Source organism: Erigeron canadensis, chromosome 1 (genome assembly GCF_010389155.1).
Source record: "Erigeron canadensis isolate Cc75 chromosome 1, C_canadensis_v1, whole genome shotgun sequence".
In the NCBI taxonomy this organism is placed as follows: Eukaryota; Viridiplantae; Streptophyta; class Magnoliopsida; order Asterales; family Asteraceae; genus Erigeron; species Erigeron canadensis.
The window spans coordinates 44,089,403-44,112,705 of record NC_057761.1 but is presented as its reverse complement, the minus strand read 5'-3'; the positions used below and the strand labels follow the sequence as shown (position 1 = coordinate 44,112,705).

Genomic DNA, 23,303 nt, shown 5'->3' with positions numbered 1-23,303 from the left:
TTTAGAACTTAATTTTGAAAATTCATGTTCAAATAAAATTTACTTTTATGAGTAAAATGATATTATGAAAAATTCATAAAATAATAAATTATTAAAAAAAAGTATCAGTGAAATTCACGTAATGTTATGTTTATTGTTTCAAAAACTTTTTTAAGAAGATGAACCAACAAGATAAATCATCGTTCTTTTATCAAACACATTCTCTCTTTTGTGTTTTGCATCATGAGAATACAATAATCCAAAAACGCATTTCCAAACACTTCCTTCCTAGTCTCAACAAATAAACGCCGGCAAAAAAATTGAACGGCGACTCTTGCGCTCTCTCTCACTCTCACACATTAATTAATTTTAAGGTAATATTTTTTTGTCTTCAATATTCTCAAAAAAAATATTAGTTTGATTTATAAATGTTCATTACAATCTCAAGTTTAACCTTTTAGGGTTTATAAAATTCTTCCTTTTTTATTTATCTTTATCTATAGAAATGCTTAAACCTTTTAGTTTCACCTGGAATAATTCATGTTCTATGTATGAAAGTTTAGTTCTTTATTTTAAAAAAAAAATAATAAAAGTTTATTGTTGGAAGATTTAGGCTAAGATTGGAATTAGGGTTTATAAAGTTGTTATCTTTCTTTTTATTATTATTATTATTATCATTTTTTGCATAAATGAGCTAAAATGTACAATGGGTTTTTATCTCTGTCTACCAGTGTTTTTTTTTTTTTTTTTTTTGAATTATAAATATTTGAATGATGAAAGGTTAGATTGCAGATTACAAGTAAAAAAAGGCACAAAACAATGGTGGACTGGTGGATATCGCTGGTCGGGGCAGCGGTTCCGGCATTGGTGGCAGGTCAAGCTTTAAGAATGAAAAACAGGAGAGCAGAAGAACAGAGATTGAAGAGTGCTAGAGGTCGTGAGAAAAGCTCGGACGATATATTCGTTTGTGAGAGGGTCTGCACATCCAAAAGAATGTTAAAGAAAGTTGGTGCCTTTTCTAAAGACCCGACTCTCGACACCTGTGTCACGGTTTGTGGTGTTTCAGAACTTGATGCTTGTGCAGATGCATGTGCCCGAACTGTTTGTGTGAACCAGCATCAAGTGCCAAACTGGAATGATATTTGCTTGAAGAGATGCCAAAGTGAGTGCCTAAAGCTCTCAAACTCTTCAGCTTTGTCTTCATAATATGTGTTGTTAGCTAAAAATTTAGTCTTTTGGTTTCTGTTGTGATATCAAACTTTGATGGTCGAGTAATGATCTGAATATGATGTCTGTCTTTTCAATTCAATCAGGCAATTTTGTATGAATGTGGTAAAAAGTTTTGTGCAATTCAAATGAACTGTGTAGATAGAGTCTGTTACTGCACAGTATTTCTTATAGGTAGCTAGATGGGTGGGTTGGGTAATATCAAGGTTGTAAATATCGCTTTTCGGTATCGTCTCGTGCGTCCATTGAGAAGCGATATATTGGGGATATATCGGGGGTATATCGTCTCGGTCGACCACCGAGAAGCCATATATCGGCCGAGATAACCGAGACATACAACACTGGGTACTGCATAGTATGATCTGAATATGATGTCTGTCTTTTCGATTCAATCAGGCAATTTTGTATGAACGTGGTAAAAAAGTTTTGTGCAATTCAAATGAATAGTGTAGACAGAGTCTATTACTGCATAGCATTTCTTATAGGTAGCTAGATGGGTGGGTTGGGTAATCTGCCAAAACAGGTTTTTTTTAGTACTTGCCAAAATGGGTTGGATTTACGGGAAATACACGTCTCAAATTCTCAACTTTAAATTGTAATTTTACTCCTGTAACCATTTTATTTACTTTAATTAGATAGATGATATAACTGGACTTACACAACACTGGGACAACTTCTTCGTTTGACATGTTTCTGTAGCTACTCTATTTTTTTTAACCATTGGACCCGTTATATATAAAACATGACCCTGATCCACCTATACTAAATAACTGGGTTCAAATTATGACCTCATATGCTCACATAGGATTCTGGTTCTTTTTGGTGTAACATGCGACTTTTTTGCATCCTATGACTGAATTTCCATTAAATAATTGACTTTCTGAAAAACCATACTTTTGCTTTTCGTTAAAAAAATCCATATCTTTCGGTGTATAGCAAAAAGAGCATGACTTGACCCAATTAGAGCAAATGATTTTGTTTACAATTTTAATGTAAGTCCATGCCACTTAAATAAGTGCCGTTTCTTTGTGATATAATGAATGCTGGTTGGCAACAAAAAAGCGTAGAGTTATCAGAAAGTCTATACAACTTGTATTTTCCCCTGCTGGTTCCATAAATAATATGCGTGTTTTTGCTGTATAAAGCTTATCGATTAAGTGTCTTAGTTTCTAGTCAGTAGTGATCGGCAATCTCCTTCAAGAGCCATCTGACTTGACTTTTGATTGCTGATTGAAAGTGATATAGTTTGTTAGCATAAGTCAATCATGGAACTATAAATGAAGAAACCCAGAAATGGCACTTTTTGCCCAAAACAGTTTGTGCTTGTGAACCGTGATGTTGGTTGGTTTATTTTCTCTAAACAAAAGTGGCTTGAAACTTGAATAGGTCATTTGTAAATTCATGGAACATGTAACTTTGTCAAGAAAAAAAAGTAGAGTATCAGAGATGAAGGTCTAAGTAAGATAAACTAGAAGCTCAGAGTAGGTTGTTATTGAATGGTTAAAGAAGTTAGTGATATGAATGTTTGGGTGGGGAATGAAGTATATATCTTTCCAGTCGTTTTCATTTGAATAGAAAACAATGGCTCTGTTTAATATATCACTTTAACTGCCACTACTAATGGCAGCGGCACACCGCTCACCATGCCAGGCCTATTGCCAAATTCAATGATATATGCCTCTGCTAAAAATCTCTGAGCCAAATGAGGGGGACCCAGAGGCCATGGCCAGTAAAATCGATGCCATAGCTGACCCAGCTGCCTCGAGTGATAACAGTGGGCAGCTTATGTTGTTTGTGATCACTCCTGCTATTCTTTGGCTGCTCTAAACTTTTTCTACAGCCTGCATCTAACCAAATCAACAAAAATGAGATCTTTAAGTGGGTGGTTTCCCCCTCATGAATAAATATTAAAAAAATTGTAAATGTTTTTTCTAATGAACTTTTCATTGTGCCAATAACATTAACCCAATTGGTTAAGGTGAGATAAGACATATTGTCTTTGGAGAGAGACCCAGGTTAAACCTGGGTATTAACGAGTGAAATTAGGTGAGTAAAGTAACATCCGGCCATTTAAAAAATGTGAGATAATAAATCCTCTTAAAACAATAGACTAAAAAGTCCTCTTAAATATTAAATTGAAATATGTGTCAAAGAAAAAGAATTTAAAAATTTTAGGAGGATTTTTAAGAGGATTAATTATTTTTTCTTATAAAAAAATTACATCAACCTTTTTATGGCCCATCCCTATCGCATTTCATTTGTTCGTCTTGAAGACTGTTGTTGCCGTCATGAACTCATGTTAGGCAACAAATTTCCATTTGGTCGTCGTCATCTATGCATGTCATGTTTTGAAATTGCATGGACGAGGTGGGGTGAACCCTAAGCATGTGTAGAGGTGAGTGTTAGTTTTTTATTTTTGGTTTTATTTGGAGATGCAGAGAGATTGGATGTATGAGTTTATAATTTTTTTAATTGTGGATTAGGTGAGGATGATGTTATTATAAAAATATGGTATTTTTGGGATAGAAATCCTCTAAAGTTAAAAACAACTTTATAGGTGAAGTTGATAATCTTGACCCTTGAATTAAAATCAAGGGTTAAGATTTAAAAATTACTTTTAAATATTAACTTTTGAATTTAATCTAAAAGTCAATAATACCTCAATTTTATCTATGAAGTTACTTCTAACTTTAAGGTGTGTTTTAGAGAGATAAAACTAATGAGAAGTAAAGCCGAAACGAGAACGACGTCATGATACGGATGTGCCTAATATAACATTTTTTGAAAGTTAATCTTTTGGGTTCTCTGTATGCCAAATTAAGTATATCTGTTTTGATACAAAAGTTGACTAGTGTCACCACCCTCCTGTATGAGGAGTCATATATGTGAAACAAAGTTTGTTCATATGTATGGGCATTAAACTACATAACATATATACAGAGGTGGCTCAACAGTACTATGGGACTAGACGATCGCTTTATGCCCCCCAAATTTCTAAGGTCTCAAAATCTTGTATATTAGACTTAGTGTTTGAATTTTGGATTAAGTATCATTATATAATTTGCATTACAGTAACGCCTTTTTGATTTTTGCATCAACATCTGCATATTTTTTTATTACTTGTAGTTCAATAACAAAAGACGAGCTACTTTTTTTTTTACTTTAGTTTATATGGTAATGAACTAGGCTCCCAAAATTAATTTCATTTGAGGCCTCTAAAAACCTTAAGCCGCCACTGCATATATATATATATATATATGTATATGTATATGTAGAGTTTGAATTTTAATAAAAGAAAATTTTGTGTTGGTCACCTAACACTCACCTTAAGTTACATAGTCATTAAAGGCTATGGTTAACATGTAGTAAAATGTTGCATATGAAGTCGATAATAATTTTAATGTTCAATGTTTTACTGCATATAACTTATTGCCAAGGATTATGGTTAACAAAATTTTCAAATTTAATTTGTAAGGCCATTCCCAACTGTTGTTTTCTCAAACATTTTCTCACCATTTTCTGAAAATAAGTGTTGGCAACTACTTGGCATCAGTGTTTTCTGGGAGCATTTTCTTGAGAAAAAGGTATATATTTTGTCTTGCGAAAATGGGAGAAAACAAGTTAAGGACTGACTTTGTATTTTTTTTTTCCATGTCCTTTATTTTTTAATAGTCTTTTTCAAAGCATGATAATTTTGTTAGTGTATGTTTTTATTAATTAAATGTAATAAAATATTTGAGAAAGAAATAAGAAAAAGATGAAAAAAGGATATGATTGGTAGTAATATTTTTTGAAATATATAATGAGAAAACGATAATGTGGCAATGAGAAAATGGTGAGAAAAAGCTTTGGGTTGGATAAGGCCTAAGACACATCACGTCCCTTAAATTATGGTCGAGAAGGTGTTCTTTTCTTGTAAACCCTATAATACTTTACCAACACTCCAAGGCAATAACATTAATAATTGTAATCACCAAAGTGCTAATTGCTTTAACCAGAAATTTCCACTAATCATCATTATCCTTTGCTTTTACTACCTACAATCAAATGTAGAATAAATTTGAAAAAGTGTGATTGAAAATAAAGAGCATATAAATATATATAATCCATAGTCTTTTCCGGCCATATATAAATATTTGACATTTTTATAAATATTGACTTATTTTATTTACTTACATATGTGTAAAACAGTGTATTTGAATTTGAATAATACTATTTTACACGGGTGTAAGAACCTTAAACTTCAACTCTTCGATTTTGCTTTGTTAAATTAAAAATTATATATATATATATATATATATATATATATATATATATAAATATTAAAACAATAGGAATTCTAGCTTTTTAAAAACCCTCTTTAATTTAAAACTATTTTTAAAATTTGCCACATAAGATTTTATCCTATGTGTAATATTTAATATATATTGGCATGTAAAAAATAAAATTATGAAATTAATAAAATTGATTTTGTTTCCTAAAAACCAACATTAGTTTCATATATAGATTACATAATTGTGTCGACACATCACACCATTGTCATATTTTTTTTTAAAGTTGGTTTTTGATTTCATCTTCAAATTCTTTTCGACTTTTAATATGAAAAGTAATTGGGTTGTTAAATTTTATATGCTTTATACATCATTATATTTCTCAAAAAATTTATATGCTTTAATGTATTATTATATATTAGTTCATGTTCATTTTTATTCTTTTTACGTAGGTTATTTTAAATAGCCGCACATCGTGCGGGTAAAAAACCTAATATATATATATATATATATATAAAGAACATAACCCTCATGTTGAAAGTTATATTAAGAAAAATGTCTAAAATATCCTTAATAATTATATTACATTATCAATAATTCATCTTTTAAAATAAATCCATTAACTGTTTACATCAATTAATTTTACATCCATTATCTACATCACTCGACGCCGTCTCTACCACCAACAGTTATCCTCCACCATCACACCATCGCTGTCGCATTACGTGAGTATCATGTTAGTATACATGTGTTTGTGTGTGTTGCATGTCTGTGAGTAAATGACTAAATGTGTATTTTGTAATCATGCAAGCAAAACCAACCATCTCGCTTCTATATAGCACGCATATGCTTTCTATGTTAAATCATCCATCAATTTTCCCTTATTTCTCTATCTCTCTCTCTCACACACACACACATGCATATTGTCCATGAACATCTTAGAACCTTGAAAGAGATCTAGAAAGGACAGTTCTTTCTAGACAGGAAAAAGTGTTTTATATGGTCATGAACTTATATATGCATGTAAATAAAAATGAAGTTGGAAAGATGAAGGGAACAATAAACCAATCAAAATCATTAGTATCAGAAACTTTCCTTAAATCTTTAATTCTCCTCTCCATCTTCTGTCTCATCCTTCTCTCTTTACAATTTTCTTCTCCTTCTCCCCGTTGCCATCCTAGAAACGACCTCAAGATCCGATCCGGATACACCTCCTACGACACCTACATTCATCACCAACTTCAAAAAACAACCAACCCAAAGCTCCGAAAAATATGGACCTCAAGAGACTGGGACAGAAAGATTCTAGTTTTCACACATTTCTTTAACCATTTAAAACAAGAAAAACTACTTATAAATTCATCAAAGTGTCTTTGTGTTGGAGCTCGGGTCGGGCAAGAAGTTGAGGCATTAAAACGGGTTGGAGTTAACGATTCAATCGGGTTGGATTTGGTTCCATACCCGCCTAATGTGATCAAAGGTGACTTTCATCATCAGCCATTTGATGACAACACTTTTGACTATGAATTCTCAAATGTGTTTGATCATGCACTTTACCCGGATAAATTTGTGAAAGAGATCCAACGGACTTTAAAGCCCGGTGGGATTTGTGTGCTACACGTGGCACTTTCGAGACGGTCGGATAAGTATTCAGCTAATGATTTGTATAGCATTGAACCGTTGAAGCAGTTGTTTAATGGTTCGGATCTGGTTCGGTCCAGAAAAGTTGATGGGTTTGGGTTGGATACTGAGGTGGTTTTTAGAAAACGACAAAAGGGTCATCTACAACATTGATATGTTATATATACATGTTTTGTTATGTGTATTAATATAACTAACTTTGATCTTTTGGTGCAATATATTGTTAAAAGTTAAACTCTGTAATGGCACGAAGTATATTAGGCGTTCCAATTTTATTATGTAATGTAATGATAATATCAAGCATTCTGATTTAGAAGATATAACAAAGTATGGATTGAGATCGTCTCAGGATCTTAATCCAATAAATATAAAACCATCTCTACACAAAACATTTATTTCAAATAGATTTAAAATATGCCATTTAGCTTAAAGCAGAAAAAAAAAAAAAAAAACACATACAAATTTCAATTTTTCAAACTACTTTACAATTTACAATATTCGATTTATGTATACCACGTAAAATTATAGAAGCAAAAATATATAATATAAGTAACATTAATGTGTTGAAATAACATTATTACATTAATGTGTTGATTAATAATATGATGAGGGTTTAAGTCGCTAAAAATTTAATTCATGTTTCACTAAACGTACCCAATTAAACTTGGTTTTACGCTTATTAATTAAAGTTGTTCCATTGTAAAATTATAATAAGAGACTACTTATTCCACGAAATTTGTATTTATGTATGCTAATTTGGATTAATTAATTTGGATATTACATGGAATGGCAACCAATGAACCAAGTTTTATTTAAGTGACTTTCATAAAATTTGAACCTAACTGTTTTTGTTTTTCTAATTGTCAACCTAATAAGTTTGAGTGATTTTAGTAGAGTATCCGTAAGCATGATTTTATTCAAACATATTTTTTTGCAGCTAGTTTACCTTCTCCTCCAGTCCTCCGTATATATCTGTCTATAAAAGAAATCTGGTTTTTAACGAACTAGATAATAGATAGCCTGCTCTAAAAACTTGAATTCGCGTTAAGTATTAATTGGGTAGCTTGCTATATCAACTCTTGATCATTAATTTCCATGGGCAATATGTCAAAACAAGATGCAACCAAACATATCTCAAAATAGTTCCCAAAACAAAATTGGCAGGCAGGCAAAAACTTGCCTTGTTATACAGGCATATCCCAGACCTAGGACTATAGTATTGGCACTTACGCTGGAATAGAAATTTTAGACCGAGTTACCACTTAACTTATATCTTACTCATAGTTGACTCTCAGGAACGAAGTCCACGGGCTGGCTTTCTGAATCGCCCACCTGTTGTGATGCACTGAACCTGGCTTTCTTGAATCTAGATGAACTTCTTAAAAGATCAGACATTGATTTCGTCTCTGAACTCCTGTCAACATGAGCACGAAATCAAGAACTTTATATAAATGCTACGAAAATGACACTATGGAACATAGTGCTATTTTCTGAATATTACTGCTATACACCTTATCTTGATACTGTTGAAAAATCCTGCAGGTGCAAGTATGAAATGTCCCTGGCCCATTTACTTATGCAAAGATTAGTTTGGGTTGTGTTTCATCTCAAACAGGTCAAAAAGAAAAACCCATTTAAAATGGAAATGGGTTGAACAAGTTGAAAGTCCAAATATTAGATGCACAAACCTCTAAAAATCCTTTTCCCCTCAATTCCTCAAAGAGTACTGTTTTGATGTTATTGAACTCATATTTAATGCATTAATTATTTATGAAAAGTACAAACAGGCAATATGTGCTTTGATCTGAACTTGTATCATTTCTTACTAAAATAACCTGTTTGAACTTGTAACTTACAAGAAGTAAAAAGAATGAAACTCGAAGTTAACTAAACTTACCGTGAGTTCATAGTGCTCTTGCTATAAGCGCCCTTTCTTTTCACGACTGGGACAATTTGAGACTAATGTTAGAAGCTTACAGATGAATCAAGAATACAAAACAGATACATATAAGTTCACTTACCATTTTTCCTTGTGTCTACACTAGAAGCACTGTCACTTTCCTCTGATGATGATGACCTTCTTGAGGGAGTGCGTGTACTGGAATCTGAACCTACAGTTGCATTATCATCAGCAGAACTCTCATCACTATCATCCCCAAATATTGCTCCAGGTGTACGTAACAAACCCTTGACTGCTGGTGCACTTTCCTTGGAGGAATTAAAGTGAGAATGGCCCAGAGTTGACTGCCGTTGATTTCTCTTTTTATCGGGAAAAGATCTGCCAAGATTTTCTGACATTGAGCTTAATTCAGGTGATGGTCCTCTGCTTCCTTTACTAGCCTGTGTTGTTTTAGTGGCCCTGATGGCATCAACTTTTATTGTCCTTTTAAGAGTTTTTACTTCATCAGTGTTACGGGTGTTTTGATCTTTTACTACACCGTTAGATACTTCTGAAGTCTTGGTTTTAGGGGCCCTGCTGGCATCAATCTTTATTGTCGCTTTTGGAGTTTTTACTTCATCTATATTACGGGTCTTTTGATCTTTTACTACATCATTAGCAACTTCAGATATCTTTTTTGAAGATAACAAAGCTTTGTTGTTTTCTTTTCTTGAAAGAGATTTCTGAGCCTGAATGGCAATACCATCCCTGGAATCATCTTGCTCTCTGTTCTGCTTGTTATCATGTAAAGCTAGTGATTGCTGTAGATCATGTTCAGTTTCCACAAAAGACGGTACTTCTGTCTTCTTCTTTTTCTTCTCCCTCGGCAATTTAGCATCTTTCCCATCTTCCCCAATGTCAGTAGGAGCACTATTTTCTGGTTGAGGAACAAAGTAGCGCAAGAAGTCAATAGCATGAGAATTATCCTTTGGGATATCAGATGAAGGCAAAGGTTTTCCCTCAGTTGTCACAATCCCAGTATCTTCACTTCTTCCAGCAGACTTTTTGGTTTTCTTTTTCTTACTCTTCTTTGTACCATCATCCCTCTTCTCATTCTGCTTCTCTAATTCATCAGTGATACCTCCAGCATTAACTTGAGACACATTTTTCTCAGTTCTAGAAAGCTCGACATCATTACTCAATGGAATATCATCATTTCTAACATGATCAATATGCAAAGCATCTATTGATGCCATCTCCATATTTTCATTCCCTTCGGTTTGAGGCAATAGTTTTTCCTCATTTGCCACAAGTGCACCATTGTCACTTCTTCCAGCAGATTTTTTGGCTTTCTTTTTTGTTTTGCTTTTCTTAGTTCCATCATCCATCTTCTCATTCTGCTTCTCCGAGTTATCATTAACACCCTTGGCATTAACTATACTTGCATCATTATCAGTTTTTGAAGATTCAACATCATTGTTCATCATAATATCATCATTTCTACCATGATCAACAGGCAAAGCATCAATATTCATCTCCACACTTTCTTTCCTTTCAAAACGAGGGGAAAGTTTTTCTTCATTTGTTGCAGTTGTAGCATCACTAGTATGCTTCACAATAGACTCATCGATTCTTAAGGAAACTCTTCCAACGTTTTTTATTGCTTTTCTATCTCCTCTGGTATCTTTTGATTGCTTCTTCAAATGTTCTTCCATGCTCTCAGTTGGTTCTGATACTTCCACCTCTTTCGCAAATATAACATCACCTTTCTTAGTGGCATACCCAGAAGAATCATCCATTAATGTTTTTTCTGAAACTTCATTCCTTTCAGCACTAGATAGAGCATCCTTGTCATTCTTCTTTTCATCAATACTTTTCTCATCAAAGACTCGAGCAGGAATAGTTGAAGAAATATCACCCACAAAATTATCAGCATGTTTCACTAGCAATTCATCTTTGCTTTCTACAACCAACTTCTTGGACTTTTTCTTCTTACCTTCACCTCTTTCTTTCTTACGCTTATCAATCACATCAGCTGGAGAGTCCTGTCCTGTTGATCCCACATCTTTATGGGATGAATCCATGGCATCCTTGTTGATGTTATGAAGTTCTTTGCTAAAAGATGTTGGAGACACTTCCTTTTCAGCTGCTTTAGGTTTGGTTGAACATTCTGCAGCTTTTGAATGGCCTGTACCAGTTATCTCAGGAGCATCAACACTTTTCTCATCAAAGACTCGAGCAGGAACAGTTGAAGAAATATGACCCACAACATTATCAGCGTGTTTCACTAGCAATTCATCTTGGCTTTCTACAACAGAGTTTTTGTACTTTCTCTTCTTACCTTCAACTCTTTCTTTTTTTTGCTTATCAACCACACCAGCTGGAGAGTCCTGTCCCGTTGATCCTAAATCTTTATGGGATGAATCCATGGTATCCATGTTGACGTTATGAAGTTCTTTGCTGAAAGATGTAGAAGACACCTCCTTTTCAGCTGCTTTTTGTTTGGTTGAACATTCTGCAGCTTTCGCATGGCCTGTAACAGTTACTGCATAAGCATCAAGTTCAAAATCACAAGTCCTTACAAGTGTTCAAAATTAACGTGTGCAAGCATTGTTTAATTGCTGTTCAAAATTTAACACCCTTAAAACATTACTTTTAACATCCATTATGGCACAAACAAGTTTTTTTCTTATTTGCTCGTCTTGAAAGATGAGTCACACCTATGACATGAAAGGACTCAAAATCAAGCCTATCAAGTTACCAAGTCCTGGCATAAAATATGTTGGTTAAATTGCATATATTTACAATATACTCTTAAGTGGTTGGATAACTAATGTACTTTTTTCAAGAGAGCGTTTTTTTCAGTAAGGAATATTATATATTTATCTTAACAGATTAACTAGCTATCAGTGATATCTATAGGCAAAACATGTAACCTAATCTGGTACTCTATAGTAGAAAAGGCAAGAGAAGTTATTTGTTGCATGTGTAAGTTAAATGTACATAGAGGTATTCCATGTACTTACTCATTGACGAAGAAGGTATTTCATTGTCCACAGCTGATTGTTGGAGAAGTTCAGTGTCTTTCTCCATCTGAGATATTCCAAAAGGCATCTCTTGCTGGAAATTCTTTTCCACAGACATTGCAGCTTCAGGAACAGTTTCACTTGCTTTTGTGTTTTTTGGAGAATGCGTCTCTGCTTGAACATTTTCTACAATGGAAGGGACACTGGTGCCTACTTGATTGGGAGCAGTATTGTTTTCACCTCGAGTATTTTCATCACCCAAATCTTTACTTTCTAATTCGGGTTCATATAAACTTTCATCGATTTTGCTTGCTGCCTTGTGTTTTAGCTTTCCAGTACCAGATTTTGAAGCAACGTCCTCTTCTAAAGCTTTTACATTGCCTTCTAGTCTTTGTGTCTTGCATTGTTTCTTCACAGATGGTCCAAATCCTGCAGCATCCTCAAGTGACTTCTTATTCTGCACTTCACGTGTTCTTTTCTTGGATTTTGTCTTATTTACGGTAAGAAGCTCCTCCTGCACTTTTGTGTCTAACCGCTTCTTTGAATCTGGTTTTGAATTTTTCCAACCATCATCATTAGTAGACCTATCTTCCCCGATATTGTGTGAAACATCTTTACAAGAATCACCAGAAGTAAACTTATCACTGCTAGGAACTTTCAGATTCAGACACGGTGCAATTACGGGATGCATTGACGGTGACCCACAATCAAGAGACAGGTTCGATGTTCTGTCTGCATGATTATCATGTCTATCTACTGATCGGCTATTTGTTACCCACGGCAAGGCTAATTGATCCCCAGCATGACGTCTATCCATATGTCGAACACCATCTTGCTCTGGACGAGAAGCTTCTACTGTGACGAACCAATCCTTTTTAGGAGCCCCGAATGCACTCTTAACAAGCATAGAGTCTACCAAGTGATAGAAGTTTCCTCTCCGTTTAACCTGCCACATCAGAGAAGTTGAAGAATAGATAAGAAAAAAAAAACAAGTTTGATATTGTTTAACAAACTAAAGAATGAAAATACCTTCAAACAACGAACATTAACATCTCCAAATTCAGGAAAGCACCGATGGTGCTCTAACACTAGTTTCCCTGCACACAAAAAATGTTGTCGCCATTTTAGTTAAACGTACACAAGGATGCTTACTTATATACATTCAAGACAGCCAACAAACAGCTGATAGCATATGTTTCACCATGTGTTTTATAATTATTGGGTTATGGACATCTACTAGCTGATAGTTTTAAGTTTGTGTTGGATTGCAGGTTAGTTTAAAGTAAAAATCGACACAAAATCTCTATAACTCTTAAATTCACTACAAGTAATTTTTTACTGGTGATACCGACACCCTTTACCCTAAATAAAGATTGATATCACATATGTTGCAACAACATCCGCAATTAGACCATGAGCTGTTAGACTAAATCTACTATAATGAATACGTTTTTCCTTGCCCAGATGTTTAACTTTGTAAGATATATTAACATCCACAAACGATTGTGTACCAAGTACCAACAAGTACGTCGCAGCCTTAATAGCTTCATCAGTAGTACGACCGACACATTAACAGATATTGTACAATAATTTTAAGCCTACACTGGTACTCCCCTAATGTTAAAACTCTCACTACCAAACGAAATATTAACATCATCGACTAATAAATACTAACTGATCATGTGTCACTACCTTGATTCATTCATCTTAAGTTGTCTACTACTAACACATATCTGTTAGTGTTAGTAGTAGTGTAGCACCACAACACCCGCAATTCTACCTACGATGCTTTTTCAAACCTGCTCCCATTTCGAGTCAAGAGATACATATATAGACACATCCCTTTTGATTTCAGCTTTCTCCTGCCGTCAGAAGAAAGCATGAAAATAAAGAGGCTAGAATTTAAGCCATAGGTATGGTCGCAAGCTATTTCTCGTATATGTATCTACATAGATTTTAAATTTAAATAAAACGAAACCGCAAATAGGTCCTATACATTATAATTGAAGCTCAATCCATCCAACCGATCTAAACACACGGAATAAGTGTTTGTAAAGGTAACCGCTAAAATCTATATATCGTATCAAGCTTTCGATAATTGCAACTATACGTAACTACATATCAGCAAGTAATGCCACATCATAGATATATACATATACAAGCAAATAAATGAAACAAACAAGTTTAAAGTATGGTACATACAAATAGTATTTTGAGCATTATATTCAAAAACTCCTTATAGATTTCCTAATAATTAAAATATAAATAAACAATAAAAATCTAGAAATGATAAAACAACAACAATAACAAAAGTAGTTATTTAAGCAAATAAATACTCGTAATACGTTTAAGATCGTGAACGGTATCGGAATCGGAGACGACTGTCACGAGACGAGTGTCGAGATTTGTATCGATGAAAACGGTGTTATATTTTGTTTTATCGGCACCGGCATCAAGTTCCGCCATTTTTTCAGAAGGTAATTTTGGAGTAGGTAGCTGAGTGTATTTAAGATGAAGTGGGAAAAATTTTCCTTTTTCTTTTTATTTTTCGGGTAGGGTTTAAGGGGTGGGCGTGAAGTTAGGGGTTTGGTTTCCCGCAAACATATATCAAAAGGAAATTTCCAAAAAGAAATACTGTAATATTTTTACCTCAATTTTTTTTATATGTTTAAGGAAATTATTTCTAGCAAGGTTTCTTCAAGGGACATCCAACATAGAAAAGAAAATTGGTTACGAAAAAAACTACATGTAACACAAAAAACAACAAGGGAAAAAAACGAACTCCTCTAAAACGAAAGTATTTGTTTATTTGCATTAAAAAGAAAAACAAAGTAAAAAGGGCAAAACGTTCCATGGGGCAATGTTTGGGATAGTTCAAGAGCTTTCTAAGGCGGTGTCGGAGTCATATGTACCGCACTCCATATAATCTAAGACTATCCGAAGCAAGACGTGAAATTGCACTTTTAACGCGCGTGAACGCCTCTGGAATGCCCTAGGACGCCCCGCACATTGCCCCGAGGGGCGTTCTGGAGAGAGAAAGGGGGTGTGGCGTGAGAAAGTTGACGGGTGAAATGGAAGAGATATTCAGAAGAGACTGACCATTATTATAAATTTTATTAGGTGAAAAGAAATCTTTAAGGGCCCATCAATACTTGCTCCATCAATTTACTTTTACATTGTGGGTCTCTCATAAGCTTCTATTTTTAAAGTCTTGCTCTAAGAAAATAAGAGGGGAAAACCCCATAATGACTAATATTCCTCATAGTCTAAATAACAAATAGAAATTTAACTTTGTTAGAAAAAAAATAATATAATTTAAATTGTTTTTCAAAAAGATAGCATAATATCCAAAATAGTTTTTAAGATTTACTTTCTCATAGACAATACGTGTTCAATCAATAATACTACATTGGTTAACCTTTATTTTTTGTGATTAATTGTATTATTTTGTTTTAATAATGTTTTTTAGTTAATAATTTGTAAACATTGGCCAATATCTTTTAAATCCATTATGTGGGTCTCGGATATAAGCTTTTTTCAATGTCTCAGGTTCGATTATTAAGTTTTTTATCTCAAGGTATTTTTCATGAGCAGGGGGTTGGAGGTCCAACAAATCGCTGGTTAAATTGTCTCCAACACGTCTGAATCGAAACTAATTTAAAAAAATAAAATAAAATGAGTAAAAACCTAGAAATAACAATATATATATATATAGGTTTTGCATTTGATCATTCATTGTATATCTCATGTTCCTCGAGCAAACTCTATATATAAGTTACAAAAATGGTGTCTGCGCGTTACAGCGGTGGTGGAGGTGGCACCGGTGGTGGTGATGTCATGGCGGTAGCGGTGACGGGTGGTGGTGGGAGAGCGCAGTGGTGGCGAGTAATATAGGTTATTGATGTAATGAGCTACATCATACATGAGTATATGTACATTGTTGAATGTTGAAAGTTGAAAATCATATTTGCTTTATAATATAGTACGAGACAAAGTATCTGCACGATGCAGCGGTAAGATGGTGGGGGTGATAGGTCATAGAGTGTGATAGGTCATAGGATGTAATATGACATAGAGAGTAATAACCAAATGCTTTAGTCATATGGGCTCCGCCCTTAGTTTTAAAAATTACTCGAAAGTATATCGAATGACATATCTAATGAAAGAGCATGAAATTATAAGAACACTCATATAATTTTTATAATTTATTAATGTACAGTTTTCAAGATAAAAGATTTTGAATGAATTGAAGAGATAAAGTAATTTATGGAGGGGAGAAAAAAATGAGTGTTTGAGATTTAAGAAGAGAGAAAAATGAGTGGTTGAGATGTATATAGACATATTGTACATTATGCATTAGTAAGTTTATATTGTTGAAAAGTTGAAAAAACTTAAAAGGAACAAATGTTTTATAATGTAGTAGAGATAGATCTATATATCTAATAAAACAATAGTTATCCTAGCTTTTTAAGGTCATCCAACTCAACTTAAAGCTATCTTTAAATTTTGCCACATAATATATTTCCTATGTGTCATCTTTATGAATTTTTCCCATTTAATATATACTACATTCCTTTTTTGTTACAATATTAATAAAATAAAATCACAACATATTATGAATAAATTAATCAATTTTTAATTTGTTTCCAAATAAATAATTGCTAGCACATTTTTTCCAATATATAAGTTTGTTAATTACTAACATATAGAAGCGTCTATATCAATGTGTGTTTTATACTAAATCAATATAACAAGTTTATTTCACAAAATTGTTAGTTGCTAATTGTTTGTATGTATTCTAATATTTTGTTTGTCCACTCATTTATGCAGTGGATTTGACTATTAAGAAAGTTTTGAATATTTGATTTTTAAATATTTTCAATTAGTTTATATAATTTTTTATCTAAGCATTGCTTATTAGAGATTTTATTGATTCAATACTAAAAGTTTTAAAAATATAATTCAAGAGCCGCGCATCGTGCGGGGTAAAAATCCTTGTGTGTATATATATATATAATTATTAAAACAGTAGGAATCCGAATGATTTTAAAGGTTCTACAACTCAAACATATTTTATAATATTGCCACATGGATTATAATTTATGTGGCATCCCCATATTTTTTTACAATATTTTATCTTATATATTTATATTAGAATTAGAATTAGAAAATTCAAATTAGATTAGAATAAAATAAAAGTACATATGATTATATAAAAATAAAGATAAATACAATATATAGAAAAGAAAATAATATCATACAAATTAAAGTAAATATGTTGAAAAAGTTGTTCTACATTATTAGTTCTTTTTTGGTGCAAATATCATACAAAATATTGAAACTAAATACAAAAAATTAAAATAATATAAAATTCTGTATAAATCTTGGTTAAAAATTAACAATCTAATTTAATTAAACTTTACAATATAGGAAACGACTACTCATCAATCATCATAGGTATGGACCAAAATTATCGTCCGAAATTTTGAAAATGATATGAAAAACAACTTCAATGTTTTCCTAACCGTAACTTATATAAAGCAAAACAAATTTTAATTGTTTCATGTTATGGAGTTAGAATAAGCATGCACAAGTGAGTCGGTATTTTAAAATGAGTACAACGATTTCAAGGTAATCAATTCTTTAAATTAACGTAATGTGTAGACCCGTTTATAATCCATTTTTTTAATGATTTAAATTTGTTGTAATATTATGATTTTTCTTTTTATTACATATGTTGTGTGACAAGTTATCTATAAATTTTCTCCAGGTTGTATATGTCCCATAAAAACAAAAGTGATTTTGCAACTATTAGATGATTTATTATCTACACCACATAACATATCTTCATAAAGTATGATTTTTTTTTCTTATTTTGTTTAGGTATTCTTTTTTTCTTTTTTTTTTAACAAGTAATTTAGTAAATTTAGATGGCTATAATAATTTGGGAATTGACCACAAATTATAACATAGTTAACTTTAACAAAATTAATCTATACAATTATTTTTTTTACTCATGTATTTAAATAATTTTTTTAACTACCGCACATCGTGCGGGTAAAATACCTAGTATAGATATAAATAAGTAAGATAACCATCTTCTTATTCAGTTTAATAAACAAACATTACTATCAAGTGTACACAAAATATGTATACCACAATGAAAGGTCTCATCCCTTGTATCCGATTTGAATCAAAATCTCATCTTATGTTTTTAGGAGTGATATTTGTATCATTATTTTTATATATTTACCACAACGAACAAGTATGACAACATGTTGTACTAAGTATTTAATGAAAGTTGATATGAATATCAATTCCCTACGTTTTCATCTCACTGGTAGTTTTTCATCAACCGAAACAAATATCGATTTCTCTTCACTATGGAAGTAAAAGCAAATGAAACCCGAAATGAACTATACCAATATTTTAATGACAACTTACTGTACATACAATGGTACAACATGGCAAAATTTCTTCCTGAGTGATCTCATTCACTAGAAACGAAATCTTTTAGGAGCGAAGGGCTCAACTTTTCCCCTATAGAGAGTTAACAGCCCGAGACTCGTGGTTCATGACAAGGTTAAAATCTCCCCTATCCCATAGGCAATGGATAAAGAGGGTGGGCCAAATGTTGCTTGGGTTTCAACCAGCCAGGATACCACTTCGGTAGATGTATAAGGGCATTTATGCAATTAGAAACAGCATCTTAGCATCTTCATATCATCTTGTCGAGTATGAAACATGAAAATCGTGGTTAGGTGGATCCCTTGGAATGTGGTCTTGATAGAAAGGATCGTCGGGACAATGAACAGAGCTTAATCTTGGAGAAAAATTCCAACCGTTTACTTGTTCAAGTTCATGATCAGCACTTCTCATAGCAGCTTCTTCTTTGAACTTCATGAAGAACATGGATGACCAATAATCTTTTGCCAAGTTCTATAAGTGGAAGAACAAGAAAGAAAGAGGTTTAGTTTAGAGCATAAACCTAAATAAATATGTATATCTTATGAGAAATTGCAATATTTCAGTAGAATATATTTCAAGTTGAAGGTTCCAAATACCCTTCACTCATGGACCAAATGCAGAAATTTTAATTAAATTAACATCTTAAATTTCTTAGCAACTTAAAAAAAAATGAAAATATGGTAATCTTCATGGGTTGACACGTTAATGGATAGCAAAGTTGGAGTGCTACATATTAGAAATAGAAGAAAACCCACATCTTTTCATAAGACACGTGAGATCTTTCTTTTCAAAAGAGGGGAATGGGTTAAATGGGTTGAAAGACGCCCAAATTGTATTTTTAGTCTATACAAAAAATAATAATAATAATAATAAAAAATCAACTTATTCAAAGAGAGAATTAATTTTAATAACATTTCTGTTATCATACTCAACATATTAACTTTTTTCTAAGATATATGCAGGTTGACCCGACCCACGTTGCCTGTTACATGAACTAACCATGTTTAGCAACTGCAGCACCTCAGTGACAGCATTTCTGAAAAGATCCGGTTGAGCAAGATCAGGAGTTGTGAGAATTGTTTGCCGGGTCCTGTGAGATATATTTACCTCCATAGGTGCACCTGCATACAAATCAGGAAATGAAAGCTAGTCATTTATATCTGAAAACTGTACAAACGCATAAACTTTTACACGGAAGCATATAATCCATATGGCTTTGGGTGTCCACCTAAAAGGAGATTGATGTAAAAGTGATATGACGCACTTCAAATGTTTTCTTTTATCCTATATCATTTTTTATGGTTCTCTTTTATAGCAGACACATATGAGTATTATCTAATATTCCATTCCGTACAGACCCAAAGGTAGATTAACAAAATATTTGCATCACATGTTATAAAAGACTCGAACGTATACCTGAGTTTATGTACTTCTCAATGATGTGTCGTACCATGTAAATTCTTTTTACAGGATCGTTTACGGGTATTTTTTCAAGCTGTTGTACTTCATTGTAAAAATGAACACTTTCCCCAGCCAAACAACTGAAACACAAAGAAAGGGAAACATAGTTAAGATAGCAACTGGATCATCGTACGATTCCAACCACAGGTGGCCATTCTGACCCATTGCTTAAGAATCAATGAAATATTTTATCTTAACGAGTCAAGCACGTATAATAAGAAATATGCTTAAAATAACACAGGTAAAAATGTAAAATTGTTTAAAAGTCACCAAAGTTTTTTTTGATGCATTTTACTTTCTATTATAAATAAAATTAGATTATCATTGAAATAAATAACAAATAATTTTATTCTGATACACTAGTTGTCTATAAAGATCTTAAACATCAAAAAATGCTTCAAGTTAACCCAACCAACCAATGCAAAAATTACCCATTTGACCTGCTACCCAACCCGTCTGATTCGGCCATTTTGCTACCTCTAAGTTCATGAAATCATATGACTTAGACAAAGACAAGACCTGTCAGCAAATGCCATGAAGGATGATCGGAATCTTTTGTTCAATAGAAGTTTATCCAAGGGTTCATTTGGATCGACATCTAGAGTTGGATCAGTCAGTGACAAAAGCCCACTATCAGGTATCCCAAGAGCTTCACCCATTGTCTTTACATTAAAGCTTTCCTTCTTGTTCAAGCTCATAACCGACACCAGGGGTTGAGAGAATGAAATAGAGAAGAAAGCCACCACAAGAAAACTTGCCTATGGAATAAAGGTCCACAAAAATCTCAGCCAATATATTCGAATAAAGTTGAAGCTTTCACAGCTTCAGTTATGATATGCAAAGAAATTACAGGGCACACAGATTGGGTAACAAGTCTAAACGAGTAATTTGGTGGATCGGATTGTGTTTACTCGAAAAACACTAAACAATTTAAAATTAGTAAAATTGATTTAAAACTTTATTGCTTCAAATAATGTGAACTTTTAAGCAAGCAATGATTTAGGAGGTTTAATGCATTAAAAATACACATTTGGTAATATTGGACCGATCAGAACCGTTTCATATTACCTCTTATTTATTTTACCCATTTGATCTGTCAAAAATAAAACATAACCCGAATTGACTCATTTTAAATAAATAATTTGAAGCTGCCACCTCTACGAAAGGTATAAAACATACCACAACTAGAAGCATGCATCTGGTGGTGACTTGAAGCCACATGATCTCCTCATGTGTCTCATTCAGAACATAAGCAACCACCCATACAACTACAATGAAAAATCAAGATAAACTGTAATTAACGGAAACTGAATACATCTATGTCGACACCAAATATGCTACAAGCACCAACATCATTTCTGGTGAGTTGGTAAGCGCCCTATCCCTCATACTGTTAACAGAAAAAATTATGCTGGAAGCAATTTTGGTCAAAAATCCTGATGTAGTGATATAGTACGTAAGATCAATCCCCGCAAAAGTTAAAACCTAAAAGGAGCACATAAATGAATCTTAACTTTTTTTCCAAATTACATAGAAGCATGTTCAACTTGATGAGAGTATTTACAGATAAGATGTGCAATTTTAACTAAAGACATACCAATGGAAAACAAGGTTATAAGTATTGATCGCCAAAGGTCCTTGAGCTCATCAAATTTGAACTCAATATGATGAACGGCTCCAGTAATAGCAACCAAAGCACCAATATATAGCACAGGAAAGCATATATGGGGAACTGCCCATTGGGTCCCCATGTGACATCGATTATTTAGAGGCTGCTTTATGTGAAGAACTACATCAAACAAACTCAGATATTAATAGCTAGCAAAGAGGGAATAAAAAAAAGCAGAAAAATCCCTACACATCCCCATACGTATAGGGAAAGAAGCAACAATTAAATAGATCGAAAAAGTTATAAGTAGCGCTTATGTATTGCTATAGACTTATAGAGTGTATAATTAATAATGTTGAACTCAATAATTTGAATAATAATTATTGACAAATGACCAATGGATAACTCATGTGATATAATAGTGAAGGCTAATAGAACTAAAACGAAATAGAAATATAAAAGTTTCTTACATGCAGCCCAGGCAAGCCAGGGCAGAAGAGCAAGAGGAAGACTAATATATGATCTTATAGGAAATAAACGCCTCCTGAAAATCACAAAGAGAGCAGGTTAAGATAGACAAAAAAAGGATAAAATGCACAGCACCCATTTCAGGTTATAAGGTATTCTGATGGAGCTCAATAGAACATGTTCAAGTCCAAAAAATATAAGAAAACATACTTGACAAATACAGAATGCAGGTGGGCTGCTTGTATAAGGCGGCAGCTCAATAACAATCCAAATCCAAGTGGACCGTTAACCCAAACTGAATCCAAAAAGTAGCTATAGAAAAATATGAATTTGCAAACAAAAAGAACATATAACATAATAAAAGTGGTAAAAGCAATCAACCTGCCCAGACATAACAAGATTGCCACCAATGCTTCCTATGAAACCTCACAACATGAAGGTACATCTGCACGAACGTAAAAACAGTTTTACACATAAAGGTACGAGAAACACAAAAAAAATATATGAACTTCAATAGATGGGAATGCAATAAAATCTGATATGTTTTTGAGAAAAAAACAGCGACTTTACGGCAAGTGACACCAAAAGGTTGAAGCTAGCTACAATTTGAATCGTAGGAAGCCAAAAGCTACTTCCTTTAGGCCGAGGAACCTTGTGAATTAAAAAAGGGAACGTTGATCTCACCAAAAGGCTGCAAGCCAAAAACACGATATATCATTTACGAGAAGTAACATTTTGGATTTCACTTGTGTTGAACAATGTGAAAATGAGGATATCGTATTATAGCGACTCCTAGTCCTACCTTGAAAACATCAATTCTGAGCCGAATGAGCTTTCTTTTTATGACAGTATATAAAAAGTGTAGGTATTTTTAAGTTATGGAAACTCATATTGAATTAGTATGTGAAATGAATAACAAATATGCTATTTTAGTCTAATTTTAGCAACAAATCATACCATTAACAAACTCTTAAGAGTCACAATTCAGATGTCATAACATTACTTTTCATACTCTTTAACATAAAAAATGAAGTTCATTTTATGTTAGATTATAAATTTAATATAGATACAATATCAAAATTCGAAAGTAAATTGGGGACTTACAACATAAAAGAGATAATGGAGATTGCAAGTGCCACGTAGTCGCTTGGACATCCGCCGATGACGTCACATCCGGTCATCTTGTACGGTTGTTGATCGGAGGACCGCCGTCGTTATGGTACTGGGAAAAAGATTTTCGGTAATAATTTAATGCTGTCTGAAAGTCTTTTATC

The 23,303-nt window shown here is 33.1% G+C and overlaps 4 protein-coding genes across 8 annotated transcripts; 2 read left to right on the top strand and 2 right to left on the bottom strand.

The window, feature by feature from the left end:
* Positions 1 to 178: 178 nt before the first annotated feature.
* On the top strand, positions 179 to 1,288 carry LOC122584846 (uncharacterized protein At5g64816). 3 transcript variants are annotated; one of them, XM_043756915.1, is made up of 2 exons: positions 179 to 353; positions 765 to 1,288. In XM_043756915.1, exon 2 carries the CDS (start codon positions 799 to 801, stop codon positions 1,183 to 1,185), a length of 387 nt encoding a protein of 128 aa, XP_043612850.1. In that variant the 5' UTR covers positions 179 to 353; positions 765 to 798; the 3' UTR covers positions 1,186 to 1,288. The 3 variants fall into 3 exon arrangements, with proteins under 3 accessions (XP_043612850.1, XP_043612851.1, XP_043612849.1); XM_043756916.1 differs by having other exon boundaries at positions 760 to 1,288; XM_043756914.1 differs by having other exon boundaries at positions 180 to 353; positions 772 to 1,288.
* A 5,236-nt stretch (positions 1,289 to 6,524) lies between these two features.
* LOC122593192 lies at positions 6,525 to 7,327 on the top strand. The gene has a single exon (XM_043765567.1). The coding sequence runs from the start codon at positions 6,525 to 6,527 to the stop codon at positions 7,269 to 7,271; it is 747 nt and encodes a 248-aa protein (XP_043621502.1). The 3' UTR covers positions 7,272 to 7,327.
* Positions 7,328 to 8,223: 896 nt separating this feature from the next.
* LOC122585989 lies at positions 8,224 to 14,584 on the bottom strand. Of its 3 annotated transcripts, none has more exons than XM_043758103.1 (6): positions 14,360 to 14,584; positions 13,053 to 13,120; positions 12,024 to 12,969; positions 9,140 to 11,542; positions 9,016 to 9,061; positions 8,224 to 8,532 (listed from the first exon to the last, which is right to left on the bottom strand). In XM_043758103.1, exons 1-6 carry the CDS (start codon positions 14,487 to 14,489, stop codon positions 8,397 to 8,399), a joined length of 3,729 nt encoding a protein of 1,242 aa, XP_043614038.1. In that variant the 5' UTR covers positions 14,490 to 14,584; the 3' UTR covers positions 8,224 to 8,396. The 3 variants fall into 3 exon arrangements, with proteins under 3 accessions (XP_043614038.1, XP_043614040.1, XP_043614039.1); XM_043758105.1 differs by having other exon boundaries at positions 9,140 to 11,530; XM_043758104.1 differs by having other exon boundaries at positions 14,369 to 14,584.
* Positions 14,585 to 18,423: 3,839 nt separating this feature from the next.
* LOC122580566 (regulator of G-protein signaling 1) lies at positions 18,424 to 23,256 on the bottom strand. Its single transcript, XM_043752840.1, has 11 exons — positions 23,134 to 23,256; positions 22,600 to 22,720; positions 22,411 to 22,474; positions 22,240 to 22,324; positions 22,032 to 22,105; positions 21,550 to 21,741; positions 21,132 to 21,220; positions 20,472 to 20,710; positions 19,908 to 20,032; positions 19,491 to 19,612; positions 18,424 to 18,962 (listed from the first exon to the last, which is right to left on the bottom strand). The coding sequence occupies exons 1-11, from the start codon at positions 23,208 to 23,210 to the stop codon at positions 18,747 to 18,749; spliced, it is 1,404 nt and encodes a 467-aa protein (XP_043608775.1). The 5' UTR covers positions 23,211 to 23,256; the 3' UTR covers positions 18,424 to 18,746.
* Between the last annotated feature and the right edge of the window lie 47 nt (positions 23,257 to 23,303).

Bases quoted from the DNA above. Each gene is read 5' to 3' on its own strand.
- LOC122584846 (XM_043756915.1), top strand. From the start codon at position 799: ATGGTGGACTGGTGGATATCGCTGGTCGGGGCAGCGGTTCCGGCATTG.
- LOC122593192 (XM_043765567.1), top strand. From the start codon at position 6,525: ATGAAGGGAACAATAAACCAATCAAAATCATTAGTATCAGAAACTTTC.
- LOC122585989 (XM_043758103.1), bottom strand. From the start codon at position 14,489: ATGGCGGAACTTGATGCCGGTGCCGATAAAACAAAATATAACACCGTT. The intron at 13,121-14,359 runs GTATTTATTTGC...TTTTGTGTGCAG, and splicing joins CGATCTTAAACGTATTACGA to GGAAACTAGTGTTAGAGCAC. The intron at 12,970-13,052 runs GTATTTTCATTC...CTGATGTGGCAG, and splicing joins TTAATGTTCGTTGTTTGAAG to GTTAAACGGAGAGGAAACTT.
- LOC122580566 (XM_043752840.1), bottom strand. From the start codon at position 23,210: ATGACCGGATGTGACGTCATCGGCGGATGTCCAAGCGACTACGTGGCA. The intron at 22,475-22,599 runs GTAAAGTCGCTG...ACGTTCGTGCAG, and splicing joins ACCTTTTGGTGTCACTTGCC to ATGTACCTTCATGTTGTGAG. The intron at 20,033-20,471 runs GTCTTGTCTTTG...TTTGTGTTTCAG, and splicing joins TTCATGGCATTTGCTGACAG to TTGTTTGGCTGGGGAAAGTG.